Below are 26,732 nucleotides of genomic sequence, written 5' to 3' on the forward strand. Positions count from 1 at the left end.
CTTGTCTTGAAGCCTTCTGATCAGAGTGGCAGAGTTTAGATATTGCTGGTGCCACCACTTGTTTCAGGAAGATCTTCATGTGTCAAATGCTTCTTGGATATTGGCATTAAGAATAGAATAGGACTCTTCCAAGACTCCAGCCATCTAATTCAAAACCCCAAAGAAGGTCCTCAGAGTCTCTGGGCTGGATTTTAAGGAGACCTCGACATCAGGATCCATGGTCGGAGGGCCCTGAAGATGGCCCCGGATGAGACTGGCCACGAACCTAGACGCCAGCAGGGCCCGGCCCGATCCTTCCGACAGTGGCGTAGCACCATGGTGGCCTCCCCACCACTGGGCGACGGGGCCATAATTTTAGTATTTAAATCAATTAAAATAATTAATGTAAATAAATTTACCTTACCTCCTGATGTCCCGCTGTAATCTTTGGCCCGGCGGCCAGCACTTCCCTGCCTTCGGATCCCCATCCGGGGAAATGAGGCGCAACAGTGGTGGGGAGGAGGGAGGAGGTAGGTTTCACAGTGCGGGGTGGGGTGGGTGGGGGGTGCTGCTGTCATGGGGTCAAATTAACATCTTAGGTGTAGGGGATGGTGGGAAGGGTTATAGTTTAAAGTTTGTGCCATTTTTGGGGGGGAAAGGTCAGATGGTAAAGGTAAATGTTTTGGGCGGGAAAGGGCAAATAATTAATTAATTGTTATGGAGGGTGGGAGAGGGGAAAAAGAGATGAATTTATTTATTTTCGTTTAATATTTCTTTAAATATTTAAATATGCCGGTAGGGTTAGCAGCCCTTTAAAAATGGCATCAGCTGCCTGTGCACAGGCAGCAGACCGCATTGCCGGGGATGGACCGCCCACCCCCTCTACATGATCGGGGGAGAGGGGGGCACACACCAGCTATTCAAATGAGTTGCTGCGCTTGGAATCGGGCGGGCCACCGTTCGGCAGGCTTATAAAATTCAGCCCATTATGTGAGTATGATGCTCATTCAGCATTATTTACCGAGCAGAGATCTAGGTCCACAGGCTCAGTAACTCACAGGCTGGCTCCTCTGCTTCCTCTTGTCAGATCTTACTTTCACCTTTGGCACCATGACGGGAATGAATGAACAAGCGTCACACACGTAAATAGATTGCATGGAAGAGTGCAGATAGCTTCCCTTGGCTGCTCTGAGGAGGTTATTAAACTTTTTGTAACATTGCAACAGAGTGCTGATGTCGAGGAGGTGACAGGCACTGCCACAGTCACCATGGCTGTGGGGTGGGCGCTTGTTGATACCTGTTTCCCCCTGCTCCATTGTGAGGACATGTGGTTCTCTCTGAAATTTCCCATCCTTCTCATCCAGGTTGCCTGCCCTTTGTGGCCATTCCTCCATCCTGGCATTTTCCATTCCCTCCCCTCTTCTACCGAGTCCATGTCCCTTCATTTTTTCATCACCCCTACCTTCCCCCAGCCCCCGCTCCCAATTCTACTGCATTTCTGTACAGCTCTGCCTATTTAACATGCCTGATGCCCCACAATACATTCATGAAGGGCATCAGTGTCACCACTTGGAGGTGGGTGATTGTTCCATTCTACCTGAGCTCCAACCATACCATTGCATCAGATGTTTGAGTTTTTTAATTTAAATATATTTACTAAATGGAAATTAAGTCTGTTCTGTCACAGTGCAGCTTCCATGACAGTTATTGGAGGGCTTTATGGCTGGATGACGTGAGATGAAAATAATCAATATTGGGTTTCAAAGGTACAAATGCAGATACGGGTATAATTAATTAATTGTATATTATACACCATGGCAACAGTTAACTTCAGTGGTACTATAATAGCAAACAATATCCCTATGCAAGTAATTGAAGGTTGAAGGCTTTGTAACTGTAGAATTATAAAGAAATTAGAATACAGAAGTAACCCATTTGACCCAACCAGTTCATGTTGGTGTTTATTCTCCACATGAGCAGGTATTCCAAACCCATGTGGTCCCATGTCACTTTTTCTGTCAACTTCCTATCAAACCAATTCTTAAATAGTAAGCATCATAACCGGTATAGCTTGAAACCTAAGGATAGATTTTCTTAGCCAGTGTACCCGGGTCTCATTCTTTGTAACATTTTCTTTGGATTTTCGGGGGGCCATGGAGCTTGCCTTGTATCTGCTTAATTTCCTTGAGAAATAAGGCAAGGATGACCAGAAATCATGATGTAAGGGCTTTATCCCCTGCCAACTAGAGGGTCTCAGGGTGTTCAGAGGCAGGCCAGAGAATTACAGGTGTTTTTGATTCTTCATTCTCCTCTCCCCTGAGGATATTTCAATCCAATTAGCACATTCCAACTGTTGATCTGCATCACGGTTTAAAGGTCCTTAACTCGGCAGCTAAACACACAACTACAGGGTTGAGAGCCCTGCGGCTGCTCTGACGTCTCCACTCTAGTACTGGGCCTGGCTAGGGTGGGGCTGGGGCAGTGGCAGGCCTATAATGGGGAACCATGTAAATGTCTAAAGGGAATAACTTACAGAAGTCTGAGCCTGGGCAGGAGCAGTGTACTTTAGCAGCACCAGTTTATTTCCCAGGTTATGGGGTGATTGGGAAGGGCTGGCCCTTTATTGTCAATTCTTTAGTACATTCATAGAATGACTACACTTTATAAATGTGAAGCTGATTTCTCATTTGATACAAACCATATCCTTTACTTTGACCTGTGCCAAAACTCACTGAAGGATGTTATCTTTTACATTAATTAGTAAGTAATAGCAAAACTGTTGAAGTTGTTCAGTGCTGCATTAGTAGTGAATATGTTGACAATTATATAACATTTATTTTAGTGTTCATCTCATGCCACTATCATTAAAATAAAAAACAAATGAACTTCATGTTAAGAAGTTCAAATACTAATACTGCACAGTGAAATTTCAAGCCATATTTTCCTGTGGATATTCTGCAGAAAATAAGAATTGCATTTCAATCCAAGGGTAAGTGTACATCTACACGGCACAAAGGTAGATCTAAAGTTTAAATGTGCTGATTGTTGTGTTTTGCTTTTCTACAAGTATATCCTGAGCTGATTGTATGTTTTACCATCGAAGAAAGAATTTTATATGTAGCGTCTTATCATTAGCTCAAAAATGTCACAAAGCTTTTCAAATACAGTGAATTATTTTGAAGCATGATCACTACAGTCTGGTAGCCAAATTCCGAAGAATGATGAAAGGGTGATGATGATAAGCAGAGCACTGTTAAAAGAGCTACAAGTGAAAGATCAGGCACAATAAAATGCCACCACTGATCCAGATGGGGCAATGCTGAATTTTAAATTCTGGCTGACAAGAATTGACTAGTTTGAAATCAATCTTTGATTACCCAAATTGGTCCATTTCAGACACTTCATTAAATTGGTCTATCCTTTATTTTAAATTATGTAAACACTATCATTGAGCAGAGAAACAATACATATTCATGTGCATAATTGGCATGGTTTTGTATCCTGCTACAATTCCCCTGTTACTACAGCAGTTTGTGAGTGAGTGCCTGGAATCACAATAATAAAAGTAATTGCTTCAGAAATATTTTTAAACACAATTCTTAACCTATAACAAGCAGTTTATTGTGAAATATCCAATAGCTGGGGAAAGGGAACTGAATGATTGGGTAATTTTTTTTCTCAGGTAATTGCAGGGATGATTTCATGGTGGTGATATATCCATTTTGTTGCTTGATGGAATAGCAATATACATAGTATTGGTCTTTTTTTTAAAGCTACTTTGAAACAGATGTTCCTGTATTAACAAACCTGTCTTTCCTTTCACTAGTCTAAAACATATGAGTGCACCTGGCAAGGCCAAGCACTTTCCTTCACAATCGACTTCGCTGCTGGATTTACTTGTGTTGATAATAGTACAAAGGTGAGGAAATAGCAAGTGCAATATGAGAGTATTGTTGAAGTTGAAGCAAAGGAATTATAGGAGTAAATTGTTGTGAAGCTCTGCTAGAGGGGATGTGCATCACAAAATCAACCCCATTCTATTACAGAATAATCTACAGCCTTGATGCCATTCAGCAAGAAACCTTGACTCAGAAAATTTCCACTTCATGATAATGACTACAAGTTAAAAATATTCTAGATTTTATTGCAGGAGTATTTCAAAGGACTTAAATATTGATGATTATCGGAATGATCAGACATGGTCAATAGAAAAAATGTATAGCAGATATATTTTTAGAATTGTTGTGAATTTTTTTTCCAACTGAAAGTAATATACAATGAAGTTTTGTATTGAACAAATAATATGATAAACAGGAGGTACTGGAAAGGCTGGCTATGCTCAGAGTGGATAAGTCACCTAGTCCGTATGGCTTGCATCCCAGGGTTGCTAAAGGACGTGAGGATGGAGATAGTGGATGGGCAGCCATAATCTTCCAATCTTCCCTAGATACTGGGGATATGCCAGAGGATTGGAAAATGGCAAATGTGACACCCTTGCTCAAGAAAGGGTGTCTTAGTAACACTCCTAGTGACTATGGGCCAGTCAGTTTAACATCAGTGGTGGGTAAGATTATAGAAACTATAATCAGGGAAAAAATTAATATGCACTTGGAGAGGTTTGAGTTAATTGAGGAGAGCCAGCATGGATTTGTAAAAGGCAGATCATGCTTAACTGCTCTAATAGAATTTTTTGATGAAGTGACAGATAAGGTTATGAAGGGAATGCAGTGTGTGTGTTGTCTATATGGATTTTAAGACAGCGTTTGACAAAGTACCACACACTAAGCTGGTTAACAAAAGTGAGAGTCATGGAATAGGAGGGTCAGTGACAGCTTGGATCAAAACAAAGCTTAAGAACAGAAAACCGTGAGGTAAATGGCTGTTTTTCAGACTGCAGGATGATAGATAGTGGTGTTCCCCAAGGGTCGGTGCCAGGACCACTGCTTTTTATGATATATATAAATGATTTAGATATTGGAATACAGTGTAAAATTTCAAAATTTGCCAATGAAACCAAACTTGCAGGTATGGCAAACAGTGAGGATGATAGCGATCAATGGAAACAGGACATCGATAGGCTAGCAGAATGGGCAGACAAGTGGTAGATAGAATTTAATATAGTGAGGTGTAATGTGATGCATTTTGGCAGAAGGGATAGGGTGAGGCAATGTAGACTTAATGGCACAGTTCTAAAGAGTATACATGGACAGAGGGACCTGGGGTTTCATTTGCATAGATCTTTGAAGGTGGCAGGAGATATTGGGCTGAATTTAATGGAAAGCCGAGGGCAACCAAGTTGTGGCCATTTTCAGAAGCTCCGATGCCATTGCATTGCCTTCAGGCGGGTTACTGCCTGGCGTCAGGGCTCCCAACCCTGTAAGGGTGGAGCCGCCACCTCCCAAGAGCTGCTGGCCAATTGGAGGGCTGGCAGCTCTTCAGTCCCAGCAGTGCCATCAGGAGCAGTGGCCAATGCTGGCACTGCAGCCAGCCACATGGAGGAGGCCCTGGAATGAAGGTGAGTTTGTGGGGCTTGCCAGGGTCAGTCATGCAGGCCCCGGCGATGGAGGGAAGGGGGATTGGGGTGGGGCGGGGGGTTGTTGCAGGAAGGGGGCTCTTAATAAGGGGGCAACCCTTGCCACTAGGGGGCCCCCCCATGGGCCATGGGGTGTCCAATCAGGAGGTTCCCTCCACTGAGCCTGCAAGGAAGCCACCAACTTTTACTGGGCAGTCTCCCCATGGCCCTCCCACCTGTCCCCCACGGCCAATAGAATACCAGTGGTGGAGGATGAGGAGCTTAAGGGCCTCAGTTGGCCTCTGGGTAGGAAGGTCATCCTCGACCTTCCTTGTCCCTGATTAAATTGAAGAGAGTTGGGAAGGTGACGGGCATCCCACCCATCATCTTCCCTCCCGATTCTACGCACCCACCCCCCACCTCCGAGCCCACTCCCGAGGGCAGAATTAAATTCCGCCCACTGAGAGAGTAATTAGCAAAGCACATGGGATCTTGAGCTTCATGAATAGAGCTATTGAGTACAAAAGCAGGGAAGTAGTGCTGAACTTTTATAAAGCTTTGGTTAGGGCACAATCAGAAAATTGCGTCCAGTTCTGATCAGCGCACTTTAGGAAAAATGTGAAAGTCCTTGAGAGGGTGCAGAGGAGATTTACTCGAATGGTTCCAGGAATGAGGGATTTTAGGTACAAGTTAGGTTGGAGAAGCTGGAGTTGTTCGTCAAACAAAGGAGGTTGAGGTGAGATCAGATAAAGGTGTATATGATTATGACAGGTTTAGATAAGGTAGACAAAGAAAAGCTGTTCCCATTAGCTGATGGTACAAGGATTAGGAGACAAAGATTTGAGATTTTGGGTAAGGGGTTGTGAGGAAGAACTTTTTTATGCAGCGAGTGTTAATGACCTGGAACTCATTGTCTAGAAGGGTGCTGGAAGCAGCGATAATCAATGATTTCAAGGGGAAAGTGGATAGGCACTTGAGCAAAATAAACTTGCAGGGCAACAGGGATAGAGCAGGGGTGTGCGATTGACTGGAATGCTCTACAGAGAGCTGGCATGGACTCAATGGGCTGAATGGCCTCCTTCTGTGTCTTAATGACTTTATGATTCTCTGTTTTTGATGTGTTCATCCCTACACATGTTTCAGGATCACACAGAATTCCCTTTAAAATCAATTCTGTGTGTATAATATCACATTGTTCATTCCACCTGTCAGTAGATAAATAATGACACCCTTTGTTACTTTACAGAATGTTATCTGGAGATTCAAGTTCTCACAGCTCAAAGGTTCCTCTGATGATGGAAAGACACGCGTGAAACTGCTTTTTCAGAACTCAGATACCAGACAGATTGACATGAAGGTACCTTCATAATATGGTGCATAATCACTTTAATTGAAATACTGTCCTTGCAGGTGAAATGTTCTGTTTGGAAATTGTATAAAATGTCAATACTAAATTCCAGATGGCCTTCACAATATGCAGGAAATATCATTAAAAAATTCCAATCTGTAATTTATATTAGTCAAAGTGCATGAAATGAATTATTCTTCTTTTCGCCTTTCATTTTATATTTTGCTTCTAAATAGCAATCTCTGACGTTTTCTTTTTAAAGTGTATCTGGTAGATTGACGTCTTTGCTTTCTGAACTGAATTTTATATAGACCTTGGGGATGGGAGCAGTGGGGGCGGGGTGCATAAAATTGGGAGGGGAAATGTCACACTTCATGATGTCCCATCCCGATTTCATCAATGGCAGAAAAGATAGAGGGCAGACTTCAGACAGTGATGCGGCAGGCAGGTAATTAAAATAAAAGCAAAATACTGCAGATGCTGGAAATCTGAAACACAAACAAGAAATGCTGGAAATACTCAGCAGGTCTGGCAGCATCTATGGAGAGAGAAGCAGAGTTAACGTTTCAGGTCAGTGACCCTTCATCAGAACTGGCAGATATTAGAAATGTAAAAGGTTTTAAGCAAGTAAAGCGGGAGGGGGGGGGGGGGGCGGGTGGGGGGGGCAAGAGATAACAAAAGACAGGGTGTTGCTAGGACAAGGTCACAGAGAATAACTGACCAGAAGGTCATGGAACAAAGGCAAACAGTATGTTAATGGTCTGGTGAAAGACAAAGCATTAGTACAGAGAGGGTGTTAATGGACAGAAAACTGAGCAGCCTGGCCCCAAGCACAAACATTAAAAAAACAGTGGGTAGGCACAGTAGAAACAAACTAAACAAACTAAAATAAAATAAACCACATAAAAAATAAAAAAGAATCATGAAAAAATATAACTAAAAATAAAAAGGGGGCCCGTCATGCTCTGAAATTATTGAACTCAATGTTCAGTCCGGCAGGCTGTAGTGTGCCTAATTGGTAAATGAGATGCTGTTCCTTGAGCTTGCGTTGATGTTCTCTGGAACACTGCAGCAATCCCAGGACAGAGATGTGAGCATGAGAGCAGGGGGGAGTGTTGAAATGGCCAGCAACCGGAAGCTTGGGGTCATGCTTACAGACTGAGTGGAGGTGTTCTGCAAAGAAGTCACCCAGTCTGTGTTTGGTTTCACCAATGTAGAGGAGACCACATTGTGAGCAGTCAATACAGTATACTAGATTGAAAGAAGTACAAGTAAATCGCTGCTTCACCTGAAAGGAGTGTTTGGGGTCTTGGATAGTGAGGAGAGAGGAGGTAAAAAAAAACAAGTAGAACTGTCCTGGCAGACCCATTGTTTCAGCCTGTTCCTGCCCCACTGAACTTATTTCTTCTTATCTTGACTATCTTTTCTCCCCTGGTCCAGTTTCTTCCCACCTACACCCATGACTCTTCTGACGCCCTACACCGTTTTGACAATTTCCAGTTTCCTGGCCCTAACCGCCTCATCTTCACTATGGACGTCCAATCTCTCTACACCTCCATTCCCCCCCCCCCCCCCCCCCCAAACCAGGATGGTTTGAGGGCTCTCTGCTTCTTCCTTGAACAGAGGCCCAACAAGTCCCCATCCACCACCACCCTCTTCCACCTGGCTGAACTTGTTCTCACATTGAACAACTTCTCCTTCAACTCCACTCGCTTCCTTCAAGTAAAAGGTGTTGCTATAGGTACCCGCAAGGGTCCTAGTTATGCCTGTCTTTTTGTGGGATATGTCGAACATTCCTTGTTCCAGTCCTACTCAGGCCCCCTCCCCCAACTCTTTTTCTCGTACATTGATGACTGTATCGGTGCCATTTCCTGCTCCTGCCCCGAACTGGAAAACTTTATTAACTTTGCTTATAATTTCCACCCTTCTCTCACCTTTACACGGTCCATCTCCGACACTTTCCTTCCCTTCCTCAACTTCTCTGTCTCCATCTCTGGGGATAGGCTGTCTACTAATATTCATTATAAGTACCTAATTAACTACATGCTAATTGTTAATGCAATGCCAATCAGCCTCTCTTGCCCCAGAATGGAAGCAATAAGTGCTCAGTTTCATTCTTGCATGTAGTCAGTTATTGTTAGAGATATTTTAATTGTCAAATTAAATTTTCAAAACATTCTCACTTTTCCTTTCCGGCTTTTTTTTCTCATTCTGTGCCTGATTTGACTCTTACCCTCCTCTGTTGTTTCTAATTTTTTTCTGAATTCTTAAATGTCATTCGTTAAGGAGATAGACTTTTGGCTCCATCATTAATGAAGGTCCCAGATGCACCAATGCCCTCAACACATGGCTATCTATGCACACTCGAGGTGCAACTGATATTTGAGCTAAAGGGTGCAGGAAAAAAGCTAACTAATGGAGCACACCATGCGATACCCCACTGCAGCAAGATATGACCCATATTTACTTTCAACTGAGCACATATCTGAAGGCTAAAAAAATCATACAATATAAAAATGCAGTATATATATTATATATATAGATATACACCAGCACTGAGACAGTTTTTAATCAGTTGATAATTTTTCATCAAAACACTTGCAAATTGAATATTAGTCTATACTTGTAGAACAAGTTTCTGCCATTCTGAATTTGGTCATTTTTATTTTTCCTAAACCTTGCTGCCTGAGTACATTACATCACCTCATTACATTATATCCCCCAATCAGGAAGTCACAACAAAACTTTACTTGTGACAGAATTTGGAACAACCATTGGCTGGAATCTTACGGCTCCCCCCCACGAGCGGGCTGGTGGCGGGTAGGTGGGTGTGGGTATAAAATTGAGTGGGAGGTGGGGGGGCCATTCCTGACGCAACCCCCCCCCCCCCACTCCCCGCTGCAGTTTTACACAGGGCGACAGTGGCAAGAAATGGCCCGCCTGCCTCAGGCCAATCAGGGCCTGTAAGTAGCCAATTAACTGCCACTTAAGGGCCTCCTGCCACAGCGGGTATTTTATCCTTGGCGGCTGGATGGCAAAGGCCCCAAGAACACTGCCTGGCAAAATCAGGCGGCCTTCTTGTGGGCTGAGGGGGTGCCCTCCTGATCGGGCACACTGTGCCCCACGGAAGGCTCCCCCAAAGCCCCAACTGCCCCCGATGCACAACACTGCCCTCCCCCTACCCCAACAGAACCCCTTGCCTCGCTGGAGCCTCACCAATTGTCCCTGGTGAGACCCTAAAAGCTTACCTAAGTTCTGGGGCCATCCTTCCTGTTGCCTCCGATGGCTGAGTGTAGTACAAGCAAGGGCCACCGCTCCCAGTGGTGCTGCTGGGACAAAGAGCTGTCGGTCCGCTGATTGGCCAGCAGCTCCATTAGGTGGGACTTTCTGCCTCAAGGAGGTGAAATTCCCGCCCAAGACCAATTAAGAGCCTGGGGAGCGAAAAATCCCAGCCTGGCTCCCCAGGTGGGCTCACCACCAACTTTTCGGCTGGTGCGCGGGACCTTCCGCTCAGTGTAAAATTCCAGCATTGACTTGTTTCAATAGTCATGATTCCATCTCTTGCATGTCTGACCCTGCACCTCTCTAATTCTTTTGACGTGTAGTTTTCCAGAAACACTTTACGATACTTCATGCATATACATAATTAGCAAAAGAAAATAAATATCACAGATGCGATGTCAAACAAGATAGCATTTTACATGATTATATCATTTACAAAATTTACAGAGACAAACCTTTCACCTCAAATAGACCATGCAGTTAACTAAATGAAGAAGACTGACTACTTCTGGACTTTAAAATAATGAAAGCAATAGAAAATCCCCCATTGTTCAGAATATCTGAGACATCATTTTGGTATTGTATTTAAAAATGAAGTTTTTTTTATTATTCATTCATGAGATGTGGGCGTTGCTGGCTGGGCCAGCATTTATTGCTGATCCCTACTTGGCCTTGAGAAGGTGGTGGTGAGCTGCCTTCTTGAACTGCTGCAGTCCTTGAGGGTAGGTATGCCCACAGTGCTGTTAGGAAGGGAGTTCCAGGATTTTGAGCCAATGACAGTGAAGGAACGGCGATATAGTTCCAAGTCAGGATGGTGTGTGGCTTGGAGAGGAACTTGCAGGTGGTGGTGTTTCCATGCATCTGCTGCCCTTGTCCTTCCAGATGGTAGATATCGCGTGTTTAGAAAGTGCTGGTGAAGGAGCCTTGGTGAGTTGCTGCAGTGCATCTTGAACATGGTACACACTGCCACCACTGTGCGTCAGTGGTGAAGGGAGTGAATGTTAAAGGTGGTGGATGGGGTACCAATCAAGTAGGCTGCTTTGTCCTGGATGTTGTCGAGTTTCTTGAGTGTTGTTGGAGCTGCACCCATCCAGGCAAATGGAGAGTATTCCATCACACTGCCTTTTCGATGATGGACAGGCTTTGGGGAGACAGGAAGTGTGTTATTCCCCACAAAATTCCCAGCCTCTGACTTGCTCTTGTAGCCACGGTATTTATATGGCTACTCCAGTTCAGTTTCTGGACAATGGTAACCCCCCAGGATGTTTATAGTGGGGGATTCAGCGATGCTAATGCAATTGAACATCAAGTGAAAATAGTGAAATTCTCTCTTGTTTGAGATGGTCATTGGCTGGCACTTGTGTGGCGCAAAGATTACTTGCCACTTATCAGTCCAAGCCTGTATGTTGTCCAGGTCTTGCTACATATGGACATGGGCTGCTTCAGTATCTGAGGAGTCGCGATTGGTGCTGAACGTTGTGCAACCATCAGCAAACATCCCACTTCTGACTTTATGATTGAAGGAAGGTCATTGATGAAGCAACTGAAGATGGTTGTGCTTAGGGCACTACCCTGAGGAACTCCTGTCCTGGAGCTGTGATAATTGACCTCCAACAAGTCAGTGATGTTGTGGAAGCAGCAGACTTTCAGATTTTCTTCATTTAAACTTAAAAGACTATTCTTTAGTTTCCCTTTTGGCTTGCTGACCAGTGAGATGTTGAGCCATACAGACCAGAAAGGTCCTAGTTTTAGTCTCCTGGGCTATGAAGAGTTAGCTGATCTCAGCCAGGGCAACATTTGAAATGCTAAACTTGGCCTCAGTGCTCCAGGTTACAAAGTGGGAGATTATCCCGAACTTCCCACTTCTGATCATTATACAATGCCCTCTACTGGAAGTGTGTATGTGTGCACATTGGGTGAGGACAGAGTCATGCATAGCTCAGATGCTTTCTTGTCTGGGTAAGTCGCCTGTTGAGACTGGAAAGGCTCACATATGATTACGAATATGCGAATATACGAATTAGGAGCAGGGGTAGGCCACTCTGCCCCTCGAGCCTGCTCTGCCATTCAATAAGATCATGGCTGATCTGATTGTAACTTCAACTCCACATTCCTGCCTACCCCCGATAACTTTTGACTCCCCTGCTTACATAGAATCTATCTACCCCTGCCTTAAAAGTATTTAAAGACTCTGCTTCCACTGCCTTTTGAGGCAGGGAGTTCCAAAGACTCACGACCCTCTGAGAGAAATAATTTCTCCTCATCTCTGTCTTAAATGAGCGACCCCTTATTTTTAAACAGTGACCCCTAGTTTTAGTTTCTCCCACAAAGGGAAACATCCTTTCCACATCCACCCTGTCAAGGCCCCTTAGGATCTTGTATGTTTCAATGAAGTCGCCTGTTATGACCAGGTGAGAAAGAGGTCTAGGGCTCCCTTTCAGCCTTCACCTTATCTAACCGTAACAGAGTTTAATTTTAAACACACCGTGTTTTTAGCTCCCCCTTGGTGAATGTTTTTTCACCGTTTTCCAATTATAAGGCAAAGAAACCAGCATAAACAGGCTTTCTTAGGTTAAAAGAAGAAAAGTTGAAATTTATTAAACTTAAACTCTAATTCGGTTAATGCCTACGGATACATGACGTGCCCCATGCTAGCATGCATACGCGATGCACACATGCAAATCGAGACAGAAAAGAGCAGAAGAAAAATAAAGTGGAAAAGTTTGAGGCAATATCTGAAGAGTTGTTGTTATGGTTCTTCAAGCTCACTGCGGAGTCGTTGATTGTAGGTAGATCTTGCTTTTTGTTGGGGCCCAGTATTCTTCTTAAACCTTGTTCACTGGGAGACTTTTCTCTCTTGGGGTTCATGTGTCTTCAGTGGATTCAGAGGCTTGTGAGAAAGAGATGGGAGAGACAGGAGAGAGATCTTCTCCGTCCAGGAGCAAACAGACATTCTGTCCAAACTATTTGTACAAATTCAAAAAACTCAAGTTGCCCAGCAAGTTAGTCATGTGACTCGTTGGTTTGACCATGTCCGTTTGTGTACTCAGCCATCTTAGCAGTCAACCTGGAATGCGACCTCCCCTACCTTCAATGTCTGGTGATCAGAAGTCCATTGTGGGTTGAATGTCAGGGAGTGGCTGCTTTATCCTTTCAAACACTGTCTGTTAATACGCAAATGTCTTTTCCAGCCACAGCTGATCTGTTTAACAAGTTTTCTTCACTGCAGTAACAGTTTCAAATCAATGTTCATGACAAAATTAACATGCCTCATTCTTGGCAGGTGGGGGCCTTGCATGATAAGCTTCTTACTCTCCTAAACTCCAGTGGATGCAAGCCTATCCTGTCCAACCTTTCCTCATAAGACAACCAGCCCATTCCAGGTATTAATCTAGTAAACCTTCTCTGAACTGCCTCCAACGCATTTACATCCTTCCTTAAATAAGGAGACCAATACTGTACACAGTACTCCAAATATGGTCTCACCAATGCCCTGTATAGCTGAAGCATAACCTCCCTACTTTTGTATTCAATTACCCTCACAATAAATGATAACATTCTATTAGCTTTCCTAATTACTTGCTGAACCTGCATACTAACCTTTTGCGATTCATGCAGATCCCTCTGCGTCTCAGAGCTCTGCAATTTCTCACCATTTTGATAATATGCTTTTTTATTCTTCCTGCCAAAATGGACAATTTCACATTTTCCTACATTATACTCCATTTGCCAGAACTTTTCCCACTTACTTAACTTATCTTTGTCGCCTCCTTATGTCCTCTTCACAAGTTACTTTCCGACCTATCTTTGTGTCATCAGCAAATTTAGCAACCATACCTTCAGTCCCTTCATCCAAGTCATTTATATAAATTGTTAAAAGTTGAGGCCCCAGCACTGATTCCTGCAGCACATCACTCGTTACATCTTGCCAACCAGAAAATGACCCATTTATGCCTACTCTTTGTTTCATGTTGGCTTGCCATTCTTCTATCTATGATTTATGACAACTCAGGAAAGACTGGCGGCAACTGCCACCGGCAGGGCCCTTCCATTGACCGCGGAATGCCCAAAAAGGGGGAACCCCCCCCCCCCCCCAGAGCCCGCTGGGAGGCTGCCAGGTTTCACTGGGCGGTCTTCCCACACAGCGGCGGGAAGATGCCCCTAGAGGCAGTAAGAGGCCCTTAATTGGCCATTTAAGTGGCTCAATTGGGCTCCCAGTTTAGGATCCCTAAACAATTATCAACATCTTTACGAGACTAGGGGCAGGTGAAGACTGGTGGAAAAAAATGAGAAAACCATAAAAAAGACAACAAGGGTTAAATATTCCTCCAACGGCCTGAGGTCTTGCCACTGGGGCTGAAAGCAGGAGAAGAGTCTGCTTCAGCTGGTGGCAAATCTTTTTTTCTATTCTTTCATGGGATGTGGCTGTCGCTGGCAAGGCCAGCATTTGTTGCCCATCCCTAATTGCCCTTGACCCTGGGGAGGCATATTCCTGATGGTGTCCAATTAGGTAGCCACCACTGGGGCTACTGTCCTATTAAGGACTAGCAATGACCATTGCTGAGGCTGCACTACATGATGACTATATGCCCTTGAAGAGCGGTAAGTGGAATCTGGGGAGGCCCCAGCAATCGAGGGGTGGGGGTTGTATGCTGAGGGCAGGCAGTGCCATTGCTGCAGGGGACGGCAACTGCCACCAACGGGGCCCTTCCATGGACCACAGAGTGCCCAAAAAGGGGGCAGCCCCCGCAGAGCCTGCTGGGAGGCCGCCAGGTTTCACTGGGCGGTCTTCCCATGCTGCGGCAGGAAGATGACCCTGGAGGCGGTGAGGCCCTTAATTGGCCTTTTAAGTGGTTCAGTTGGCCTCCCAGTGGGCGGCACATCTGCCAGCTTTCTCGCTGCTGGAAAAATGGCATGGCTGTGGGAAGATGTTGGGCAGGGGCCCAATGCCTTCTTGCATTATTTTGCCAGCCTTCCCACCTCCCAGTCCATCATTAAGGGGCCAGTAAAATTCTGGCCCAAATGTCTGTTTGGTAAGTTGGAAATTAATTTGTTAAGATCTGCATATCATATTCATTCCAAGAAGAGTGATAATTAGTAGAAATAGCTCGGATGTTATAAGGTTAGAAAGTAAAAAAAGCATTTCTGTAACAAATGAGCCCCAAAATAATGTCAGGAATGCTTCGTGTATGTTTCTTTAACTATCAGCAGCACTTGAATCAGTTTCACGATAAATGGTGAAACATTTCTTTGTGCTGCTTGGCCTTTTCTGGAGATCTGTAAACAATGAATAATTTATTGCACTGGTCTGAGCAAACTTTACAATATTAAAGATTTATTTTAAAGAAATATTTCAGTCAAGGTCATGAGTAAGCTTCTATGAAAAAGCAGACCTTACTGTAGGTCTGAAGCAGGTTAACATGATAATTACTAATCTATTTCTGCAAAGTGATTCAGGCTGTACAGTACTGGGTTTGCTCTAGAGATGAATGCATATTCTTTCACCATCAACACAAAACTGTCAGCCCTGATTGGTTTGTGTATTCAGTATCACTTTTATAACAACTAAGGGGCAGCTACATGGGAATAGAAAACATGATTGGAATGTAAGGGAGTAGCACTATCTTGAAAATAGGCATATTAGTGACGGAACAGTTTGTTTTGCATGTACCTATCGGTTCACATGAAAAGCATCTGATTTCTTTGCTTCACCAGTGTTTGACCATGTTGTAAGATAACCAGATCGAAAGATACATACCGATAAGGGAGACATCTTTGCTTGTTAATCCAGCACAGTTAAAAGTTGTCAGCAGAACTTTTTCTCAGTTGTGCCTGCGTTACACTTCTGAGGCACCAAGGAAAGGAAACTGGTATGGATATCTCTGACACTGAATTTCCTCCATCATCCACCACCGCCCCCCCCCCCCACCCCCACCCCAACCACCTCTTTATATTGCTGCAGGATTCCCAAGGCTTCCTGGGGGTAGAAAAGTGTCTGTGCCTGCCATAGGTGCAGTTGAGAGCTACCACATAGAACCTTTATTTAATTTGTTCATGGGATGTTGCCATCGCTGGCTAGGCCACCATTTATTGACCATCCCTAATTGCCCTGGAGCTGAGTGGCTTGCTAGGCCATTTCAGAGGGCATTTAAGAGTCAACCACATTGTTGTGGGTCTGGAGTCACACGTAGGCCAGACCAGGTAAGGACGACAGATTTCCTTCCCTAAAGGACATTAGTGAACCAGATGGGTTTTTTACAACAATCAACAATGGCTTCACGATCGCCATTAGACTAGATTTTAATTCCAGATTTTTTATTAACTGAATTCAAATTTCACCATCTGCCATGTTGGGATTCGAACCCACGTCCCCAGAGCTTTAACCTGGGCCAGCAATTTGGTTCACATAATTGAACTAACACAGACTAAAGAGAGATTTGTTGGAAAACTTATTTTATTCATGTTTTACTGCCCATTTCTGAACCATTACACAGTAAACGTGCAGTTAAATGCTTTCCTCTATCTATGACATGACAGTAACAGGACATTTTTCTGACAATAGAAAATGTTCATCTTGTTCCTTTTTATTGTAATTTGATTATCAGTACCAAAGAACAGTTACTACTAATCAGGATTTCTATTTAATTTAGGCAATAGTTTTGTCATTGTTGTAGTTATTGTGTAGCCCTCCAAACCAGGTTACTGAATATCTGAGTGTCAGTCTGCTTCAGTGGGTAGGACTCATGCCTCTGAGTCAGAAGGTTGCAGATCGAAATCCTGTTCCAGGATGTGAGCTCATACTATAGCCTGAAACTTCAGCGCACTACTGAGGGCACTGGTAGGGTCGGGTTGGTGGGGATGGGTTTCTGTATTATTAGAGGTGCCATCTTTCAATCTGACATTAAGTCAAGGTCCCGTCTGCCTATTCAGGTGAATGTAAAAGATCCTATGGTAATATTCAATGAAGAGCAGGGAGTTCTCTTAGTGTTCTAGCCAACATATCTTTCTCAAACAACAAAAGCAGATTAAATGGTCATTCATCTCATTAGCTTGTCAGTGGGACGTGGCTGTGCAAATTGGAAGCTGCATTTGCCTACATATAACAACACTGATTATCGTTCAAAAAAAATTAATTAGTTGTGCAGTGCTTTGCCGCATCTACAGGACTGATAACACACTATAGTTCATTCATTCATGAAATAACCAAATTATTGAGGTTTCTAAAAATAGAGTGGAAACTACACAAATTATGTTGATGATGACAGAAAAACTATCTTCTATACTGGTATGAATTTATATATTTTCCCATGACCAGTTACTCCCATGGCTAGGTAGATAGGGAATATTAGTTTGATTATAAACTGTGCCTTTTATCTAATAAAGCAGTTTGTGTCTTGTTGCAGGAGCTGGAATTCCCCGATCTGACAGCAGTTTTGCACTGCATTCACTCATTCATAGCGGCTAAAGTAGCAGCGGTGGATCCAGTGTTCGTAGACAGCCAGAGTGTTGCACGGAAGTACATGTATAGCAGTTGAGAACTGAATTGTAACTACAAAAAATATATTGTATTCTTTAATATAAAATAACCACTTCATGTCCACACTGCAGTGTGACAGACGGCGGCTAATGAAGCCCAAACAAGTCGGGATTGATTTTGACTCCGGGGAATGTGTAAAATGGGTGATATTGATTAGGCTACAAATGAAATGAAATGAAAATCGGGAGAGGTGTATAACAGACAAAGTCAAAATCATCCCCTGTTGTGTTTTTGGAGAGTGATTAAGGGTTAAAACATCTTTTAGAAGATATCGGCAAAGCAAAAGTGAACCCTGTCCTTGGTGTGTGCAGCCCTGTTTTTTGTTGTTTTTTTCTCAGATGAAGTCTGCAGTCTCCCAGCATCAGTTTGCAATAATGGAAATTTGAACTCCAAAATATCATTGTACAATTCATAGTTCACACTGACAAAATATTCTAATTCAAATTGTGTGCTTTTGCTTCTTGGAAGTTGTTTCATTTTTTTCATTCGCAGCTGTGTTTTTGATGTGCGTTTCTGTCATAAGCATGCTCAAGTGTTCATTCTCATTGCTTTTGGAACATGATGAATTTAAGCTTACTGGATTAAATACACAAATTCTTAAATTTGCAATTAGGTTAAAAAAAGTATAGTTGCATTGCCACAAGTAGAATTACTTACCAAAAGCATTAGGAGGATAGCTTTTTATTTGAGCAAGCAAATAATTATTTTTTTGTTGCAGAAAAAAAAATTATATAAGCAATTGTAGAGATTCTAGTTTATTGTGAGCTTATGTGCCGGTTCTCCATTTTCCAGCAGATGCAATGGTGAATCACCAAGCAAAAATGTTAGCTTTGGTTATGTTCATATCAGTTCATGTTCAACTGGCCTTGTGAGAATCATCTGCTGAAAGCCCCATAGAAACACTGAATAACTAAACTACATCCCACATGAATTTGGCATTCTGATCAATAGGTGACAGTGTGTGGGAGGGTACTGATAAAGGCGTCAAGCAATTGGTAAAAGAACAGAGTAAGAAAGGCAGTTGGATATTAGCTAAGGTACTGCAATGATTATCAATGTCGAGTTGGATTAAAAGGAGATTTGTTGCACTGGGCAACAACATTGATTGATCCCAATATTAATGTAGACACGGGATGCCATTCAGCCCATTTGTCTCACCTACCCACAATAGAAAAAACTCACATTGCCCCCCATTACATTATTTAACTGCCTCTTGAATAGGGTTTTCTTCGTTGCTGCCCTAACAAGAATACTGCTGCAAATGTTGATTAATTCTTGCATGGAGAAACTCTTCCTGACATTTTGTCATAAAGTTCTCTTTAATATGCAGCATGGCAGCAAAGAAACGTGTAGATGCCATGTCTCAATGAGAAAAACAGAGACTGACAAATTCAGCAGAACGTGATGGGATTAATTTTCCTCCTTTTTTGGAACGAGTCAAAAGGTTATTAAAACAGCACAGATAGAAATTTAATAGAAACACATCAACCATTGCATTCAAAATTGGAAGATCCAGCTAACCTCTTTTATATTACTAAAATAAAAATTAAATTGTAGTCTAAATCCTAAAAGTTATAAAAATGCTCAGACTCTGTAAAAGATTGAGAGAACTCTGTCTTGTGATGGGATTTAAACTTTTGGAAGCATGAGGACTGTGCATATATGTCAAAGTCATGACAGTTCTGATCTTTCACTTTTACTGGTTGTAGTATTGGAAGTTTTTCCTAGGCCAGAAGCCAATCTGCTTGAGTCTGCACTCAGTGAACTTGTTGAAAAAGACTAGTAAGTCTAAGATCCTCCAAATGACATGAAATAAATTATTCCCAACTTATTATGGCCAGAATTGGGCTGGAGGTGTGGGGGGAGGGGGTGCCTTTCCCATTGCCTTCCCTGCCCCTGCTGCAATTTTACAAGTAGCAGTGGCGGCGAGAAGCGACCTGCAGCACCCCCCCCCCCCCCCCAAGCCAATTAAGGATCTTAAGTAGCCAATTACCTGCCACTGAAGGACCTCCTCTCGCCACCACTGGTATATTACCAGCGGCGGGCAGATGACTTGAGACCTCAGAAGGCCGCTCAGTAAAACCTGGTGGCCTCCTTGCAGGCTGGGCGGTGGGGGACCCTCCTGATTGGGCGCCATGTGCCTCACAGAGGGCCCCCCACAGCACAAGTCACGCCCACTGCACTAAATCCACCCCCCCTCCCCACCCCCAACCAACCACTGCCTTGCCTTGCCTTGCCTTGCCGGGGCCCAATCAATTGTCCCCAGCAAGGCCCTAGATACATACCCTTATCTCGGGACCTGTGTCTCTCTTACACTTCTGTTTGGGTGCAGCCCCAGCAGTGGCCAATGCTTCTGGTGGTGCTGCTGGGACTGAGAGCTGCCAGCCCGCTGATTGGCCAGCAGCTCTTTGAGGCAGGACCTCAAATGAACAAAAATATAGGCCTGGAGTTTCTGCGAGGTTGCACAGTTTTTTTCAGCGTAGTTCATCGCCCAAACCGACACAGAGGATTGCAGAATTTTAAGCACAAATTACTTCAGTGCAAGTAGAGGTTCCACAATCTTTCATCCTGGCTTAAAAAACATTGTGCTAGAAATTGGCCTTATCCCTGATTGAATTAATCACCATTGAAAGTTTCTGTTAACTATGCCTGTTTGTGGGCCTTTGAGGAGGAGGGTCTTAAAATTAAGCTTTTTTTAGGCACAAGGAAACTAATAGACAACTCTTAAAAGCTTTTAAATTTCTTTTAATTTACTAGCTTTTAATCAGCACTGTACACCAATTTAACTAGCAAATGACTGTATAGTTTTTTTAAGTAATTATCTGTAATTTAAAATTGGTTTACTCACAGTTGGTGGACGAGGCACTCTGATTAAAAATACTTATTTTTTGTGACAAACCTCATTTTCAGCTGTTTTAATCAAACTGCACCAGGTTACCACTCTTAAATATATCAAGAATTTTTTTTTAAACGCAAATATTTTTTTTAATGATTACGTTCTAAAACGCTGCCCAATTGCACTGATTCAAGGACAATTTCCCTTTTGGTGATATGCAAATAAGTTTGAGCAGAAACTTGCAAAATAAAATCCTATGAATCCAATAAATCAAATCCAGCACAAATTTGAACCCAGATTGCTGATTGCGTCCAAAGCGGAAACACCAGGCCATAATGATTAAATGCATGAGCTATTGTGATTAATAGTTAACTTGCTTATTGGTGTTTAATTGATTTTTACTGATAACATCACAGAAACCTCTAACTAATAATGCTCAATAAGAAGCATTCATTGTTGTATTACTATATATTCAAGATAGTCAATGGCTCCTAATACTCTGATTGGTTAATGGCAGCAAGCTCATGTCAGAGCCTTGATATTTAATATGCAATTTAAATTGCACAGCAAAACTTTTAATTTTCAAAATATTATCTTCAGACCCATAATATGTAACTTTACCAGTTGCATGATGAGATGCAGGAGTCTCAAACTGATCAGGGAAGTTTAATAATGCCTTTATAATAATGTTTTTAATACTAGACAATTTACCAAGCTAAGAAAGTATAATCAGATGCAGTGTGAATTTGAATTCAGATTTGGAGAATCCTGAGCTGAATTAAAAGTTCATATTTATAAAGGGCATTGACATGTGAGGTAGAGCATTCAGAAGGTGAGATGGATATTCACCGATTTACTGCTAGAGATTTATATGTATGTCCATCATTTGACCACAAAGTAGGCAGACATGGATTCAAGATCTTACGATTAATACTGGATCAGAGAAAGCTCATCAAAAACAACACGAAAATTGTCTGCAAACCACTTGCCCGACCCTGGAATGAATTCAACCAATATAAATACTTTTGTCATCATGTATTGTTGCTGGCAAAATCCATGATGGACCCATTATATTAAAGATAATTCTATATGCACAAATAGTTATTTTATTATACTGTGCATGTGCTCCACTTTTTCAAGAATATGTGCATTTGGAAAGGTGCCAATCAACCAAACCAAATTGGATAGAAATTTCCTGCAAAAGGAAACCTGAAACTTGTAGATACCTCCATGTAATCAGCTAGAGTGTACTCCCAGAATCCAATTTTGAGTCGTAGACAGCTTTCAGTGTTATCAGAAAGAAATCATTGCTTTTTCACACCAGCAAGGACAGATATACACATCATGCAGATGCTTGAAACACTTGATACAGGTGACTTAGAGCTTTAACATTCCTGAATGAAATTGGCCCTGATGATTTTCCTAACAGCAGCGAAGGAACGGCTTTCGCCGTTGACCTCATGTATGCAGACATTTTGCAGGCTTGCAAGCAGAAATTTCCACTAATATGGCATCTGATCTAGTGCCCCCTTTATGGGGGGACTGTGGTATCTATGAGCAAGGCATACAGCAGCAATGCCCTTCAACCAATCAGATTGAAGTATCCTCGTCGAGACCTGCAGACTGCAAACCAGGAAATAAAAATTTGGAAATGTGGATAACGTTTAAATCATTGTACAGGAAACAAAATAGAGATTGGGATATACAAATTGAATTAAGGAAAGCAATAAAAATGAAAAAAGAAAAACTAAAAAATCTATTAATTTTTATTTTTATAAAAATTTGCAACATTAATTTTCTTCTGAGGGAATGAGACTCCACATTTGTAAAATTAATTTTTCAGAGTATGCCATTAAGAAAACTCCTGAACGCACCAGCCCTATCTTATCTATCTGTCTTTAGTGCAGAACTTGTGGGTAATTATTTCAAGTCCGCACCATTGTAATGACAAGTCTATCGGCAAAGACCACAGCAGCGCACCTTCGGGAGGGACAGGGTAACTAACAACAGTTTCCAGATTTCAACATTTATTTAGACCTGTGCGGATGGCAGAAGTTACCCTGTTATAACAATAAGCAATGATAGCCTCACTATTATTATTTCAGCAAAATCCGGGTCAATATTATGGATTCTTTCACACAAGTTCCCAAATGCTATAACTCCACAATGCAAAATTGAAGATCTGCATAGTGGGGTTCCTTTGAAATTCCCATAAGAAACATAAGAACAATTCTAAAGAAGTGAAAAGCTACATTTTTACAGAAGAGAATACTTCTATAGGTTTGATGGTTAAATAAGCTAGATCAGGGTTGTGCAGTATACGGCCCACAGACCAGGATCCGGCCCACCAAAGGTTTCCATCTGGCCTGCGTATATATAATTCAGAGATGAGAAATTTCCATTGTCTTCTTCTTTCATACCGGCTTTTTAAAACATCACGCTGTCAGTTTCACAGCTAACATTTACTGACATCGGGAACAGCAGTTTCTGAATTTCAGACAAATTCGGGGTTTTCCGTCGGGTTCTGACTTTTTGTTAAAAGCCTGCCAGAAAACCCTGAATCTGTCCCTGGTTAAGAAACTGCTGTTCCAAATGTCAGCAACTGTCAGCTGTGAAACTGACTGTTTTTTTTACAAAAACTGACCAACCACAAAGCTGCTGTGCTGAGCATTCCTGTTCTTTGCAACTGTCAGAGAGAGAGAGAGTGAGATAGAGGGACAGAGAGAGAGGGACAGACAGAGAGAGGGGGCAGCAGAGAGAGAGAGAGGGGCAGCGAGAGAGGGAGACAGAGCGAGGGATCCGAGAGAGAGAGGGACAGAGAGAGAAATGAACAGAGAGGGGAGGACAGAGAAAGAGAGAGAGGAGAAAAGGACAGAGAGAGAGGGACAGAGAGAAAGAGAGAGGGAGAGAAGAGAGGGACAACAAGAAAGAGGGGGGGCAGAGAGAAAAAAAGGGGACAGACAGAGAAAGGGGGGGGGGGGCGCACACAGAGAGCGAGGATGAGACAGTGGCTGGAAACAACACAGAGAGGGGCAAACAACACAGAGAGAGGGTACACAGGGAGAGTGACAGACAGACAGACAGAGACCAAGAGAGGAAGAGAAAGTGATCAAGATCACTCCTGACAAATGGACATCCATCCATAATACTCCGCATCACTACAAGTGTGCAGGCAAACATTGACTACTTGTGCAAGCAAAAAGAATGCCAGGTATCTCACTATATCAGTGTCCAACATAGTGATGAGAAAGTAAGTCAATAAATTAATCTCTTTTAAAACTCCTTCACAAGAATGCACATTTGTACATTTGATTGTTGTTTTGATTAATAGTAAAATAAATTTTTAATGCCTTTATCTTTCCAAAATTGTCTCACCGTCCTCTCTATAAGACAAAAATTGTCATGTGGCCCCCCCCATGCAAAGCGTTTGGACAACCCAGAGCTACATGATCCACAGGGAGTTTCTTGTGTTCGTCCAAATGAATCCTGGTGCTGCAACCCGGAACACTTTTCTGCTTGTTGAAGCCACTGTTTGCACTCTAAGATTAGGCTTAGCACAGCTTCTGTAGAATAATGTTTCCATTACTCTATACCTTAACACCAATACTGGAAGCGCACCCATAATGAATCAATGTGCCATTTCTATTTTGCACATCAGCAGGTTTAGTGACCTCTGAGTGAGATTGAAGATTAGTACAAGCTTCTAGGCAGTTCTACACTAACTAAGCCTTTTTAGAAAATGTCCAAGCATTTTAATTAACATCCTTAAAACCAGCAGGGAGAGGTGTTTTTCAGTCAGGCTGGACTGAACATTAAAAGATAATTATACTATTCCAATTGTTTTCAGCACATATATTTAAAATTAATTAAATGTTAATAGCTTGTTCAGAAACACAATCCTTCGCCAATTTGGCTAAACCATGTGGAGAAATTCAGCTTCTACATTCTAACTTTATTCGACGATTAGGAACAATATTTTGTCATCTAATCCTTCCTTGTTTATTTCATTGTGATAGATTTACAAATAAAAATTATCTCAGGCAGTTAATATTCTTGAGAATACAGATTTTCAAAATATTGACAGTACTAATAGATCATAGGAGAAGATTCATCTGGGACTTAATTATTTTGAGAAATCTGCTGATTACTAAGTCAGTGAGCAAGTAGGAGAAATATATTATCCATGCAAGATTGAAATCAGAAAAAAACCTTAGTACCACAGTCAAAAGTAGCAAATCTGATAAGATTTATCATCAGAATGGACCTCTCTGTCCTTGTGAACTATGATCCCATTTAACTTCCCTTTGTTCTCCAAAGGACTTGAATGTGTTGTCACCTCACAGATCCATGCCCATCTCCTCCACAACTCCCAATCTGAATGTCTCCAGTCAGTGTTCACCCCCTCCAATAACAGTGAAATATCTACAACGAATGTCACGAATAGCATTCACTGTGATTGCAGTGCATTATTTCATCTTGTCTTCAAATACTCTTTAGTCTTATACACCATTCTCCTCCAATGCCTAGATCTGAGCAACTACAATTCTCGGGTGGGGGGAAGAGGGAGGAGCAGAGAAAACTGTTTCAATTGGCTGAGGGGATGGTGGGAATGAGGTTGAGGACAAAGATTAGAAAGTTTGGGAGTGAAAGGTTAGGACCGTCAAAAATGTTTTTGTGTGGGGGACCGGGAAATAAATATATTGTTTGATCATCCGGGGGGTGTTGAAAAGGGGCTTTGATGTCAAAGTAACTGTTTTTACTTAAATAAAATTTGATGGTCTCTTTGAAAATTTAAATCATCTGTCAGGGCTTGAAGCCTTTTAAAAATGGCGCCAGACACCATTGCCAGGGACGGAGCGGCCGCCCCCTCTACATCATGGGGGCAGCCATTCCACCCCCTCCATTTAACTGAGCCCTTGCGCGTAATATCATGGGGACTCAGCGACGGGCGATCCAGCTGGGCAGACCACCAGCTTCAAAGTGCACCACCGCAATTGGCGGTGCGCTCGTAGAATTCAGGCCATTATCTTTGGCCCTTATCACTGACTCCATTTCCCTGCCTGGCCACTCTCAGACTGTTTAACCCCCAATCTGAGTTTCCAACCGCATATCCTCCCCATCACAAAGATTGCCTACTTTCATCGAAGTAATATCATCCACCTCCACCCTCACCTCAGCTCAACTGCCATAAAAATCTCATTTATGCCTTTGTTATTTCCAGCCTTGATTTTTTCAATGCTTTCCTGACTGGCCTCATTTTCACATTCCATCCTCTGAAAACTTCAGCTCAACTACAACTCTGCCCTCCATATACTATCCTGCATCAAATCATACCTGTCCTTCCTGGGCTACGTTAGTTTTCAATCCCCACATGGGCATGAATATAAAAATCATTTCATTCTGTTTAAATGCCTTCAGGACTTCAGCCTTCCTTATCTTTGTAAATCTTCCAGCCCTACAACCTCTCCTTCACCAAACTCAATTCCTTTGACACTGGCCTCTTGTGCATCCTCCCCATCCCTTCAGCCCACCATTAGCAGTCATACTTTAAGTCAACTGGGCCATGACACTCTGGAAATCCTTCTGCAAACCAATCCAATCCATCTCTCCCTCTCTTCCTTTTCCATCTGTTTGACCATGTTTTTGGTCATCTCTCCTATCCTTTCTTTCGCCCAGTATAAATTTTCCCAAGCACTTTTGAGTATCTTTTAACAATGAAAGCATTACGTAAATGCACATTGTTGTCATTTTTGACACAATGAAAGAGCAAGGGTGTATATTTCACTTCTACAGAGGATATTTTCAGAACAGACATGGATTGATGATGGACAGATGATGTTTAAGTCAGTCTTCTCTAGAAAATAATAAATGGTTACCGACAAGTGCTTTCTTAACACTTGTCAGTAAATATATGCTCCTAAAATATGCTGTGAGATACCAGCATATAAATATTTAGCATGTTTGAATTTTTTCTGCTCGCTGGTTTAGCAGAGGCATTAGATGGGTTAATATATCCACTGAAATAGCAAAGAGAGCATTGAAGGTAGTCAAATCTTTATTCATTTTCCCCGAAGTTCTACAATGATGTGTATATCCTTACATTCTCTGGGTCAATCTGCCACATTTTCAGATTGGTACAAGTTCTTTCTGATTTTTTTGTGCTATTTCATGCCATACCTATTTATTTATTTACTTTTTTTTAATGTTGCTGGGCCCAGTTTGTATTATTATCAAAGCA

General features: G+C 42.4%; 1 protein-coding gene across 1 annotated transcript in view; it reads left to right on the forward strand.

The window, feature by feature from the left end:
* sntg2 (syntrophin, gamma 2) overlaps window positions 1–17,656 on the forward strand; it is a 325,968-nt gene extending 308,312 nt beyond the window's left edge. The window contains exons 16-18 of the mRNA XM_068028487.1: window positions 3,806–3,898; window positions 6,738–6,848; window positions 17,525–17,656. Of these exons, the coding sequence (XP_067884588.1) occupies window positions 3,806–3,898; window positions 6,738–6,848; window positions 17,525–17,656 (336 nt within the window). The remainder of the gene's footprint in view (window positions 1–3,805; window positions 3,899–6,737; window positions 6,849–17,524) is intronic.
* The last annotated feature ends 9,076 nt before the right edge of the window (window positions 17,657–26,732 follow it).

Source organism: Heterodontus francisci, chromosome 3 (assembly GCF_036365525.1).
Source record: "Heterodontus francisci isolate sHetFra1 chromosome 3, sHetFra1.hap1, whole genome shotgun sequence".
NCBI classification, from domain to species: Eukaryota; Metazoa; Chordata; class Chondrichthyes; order Heterodontiformes; family Heterodontidae; genus Heterodontus; species Heterodontus francisci.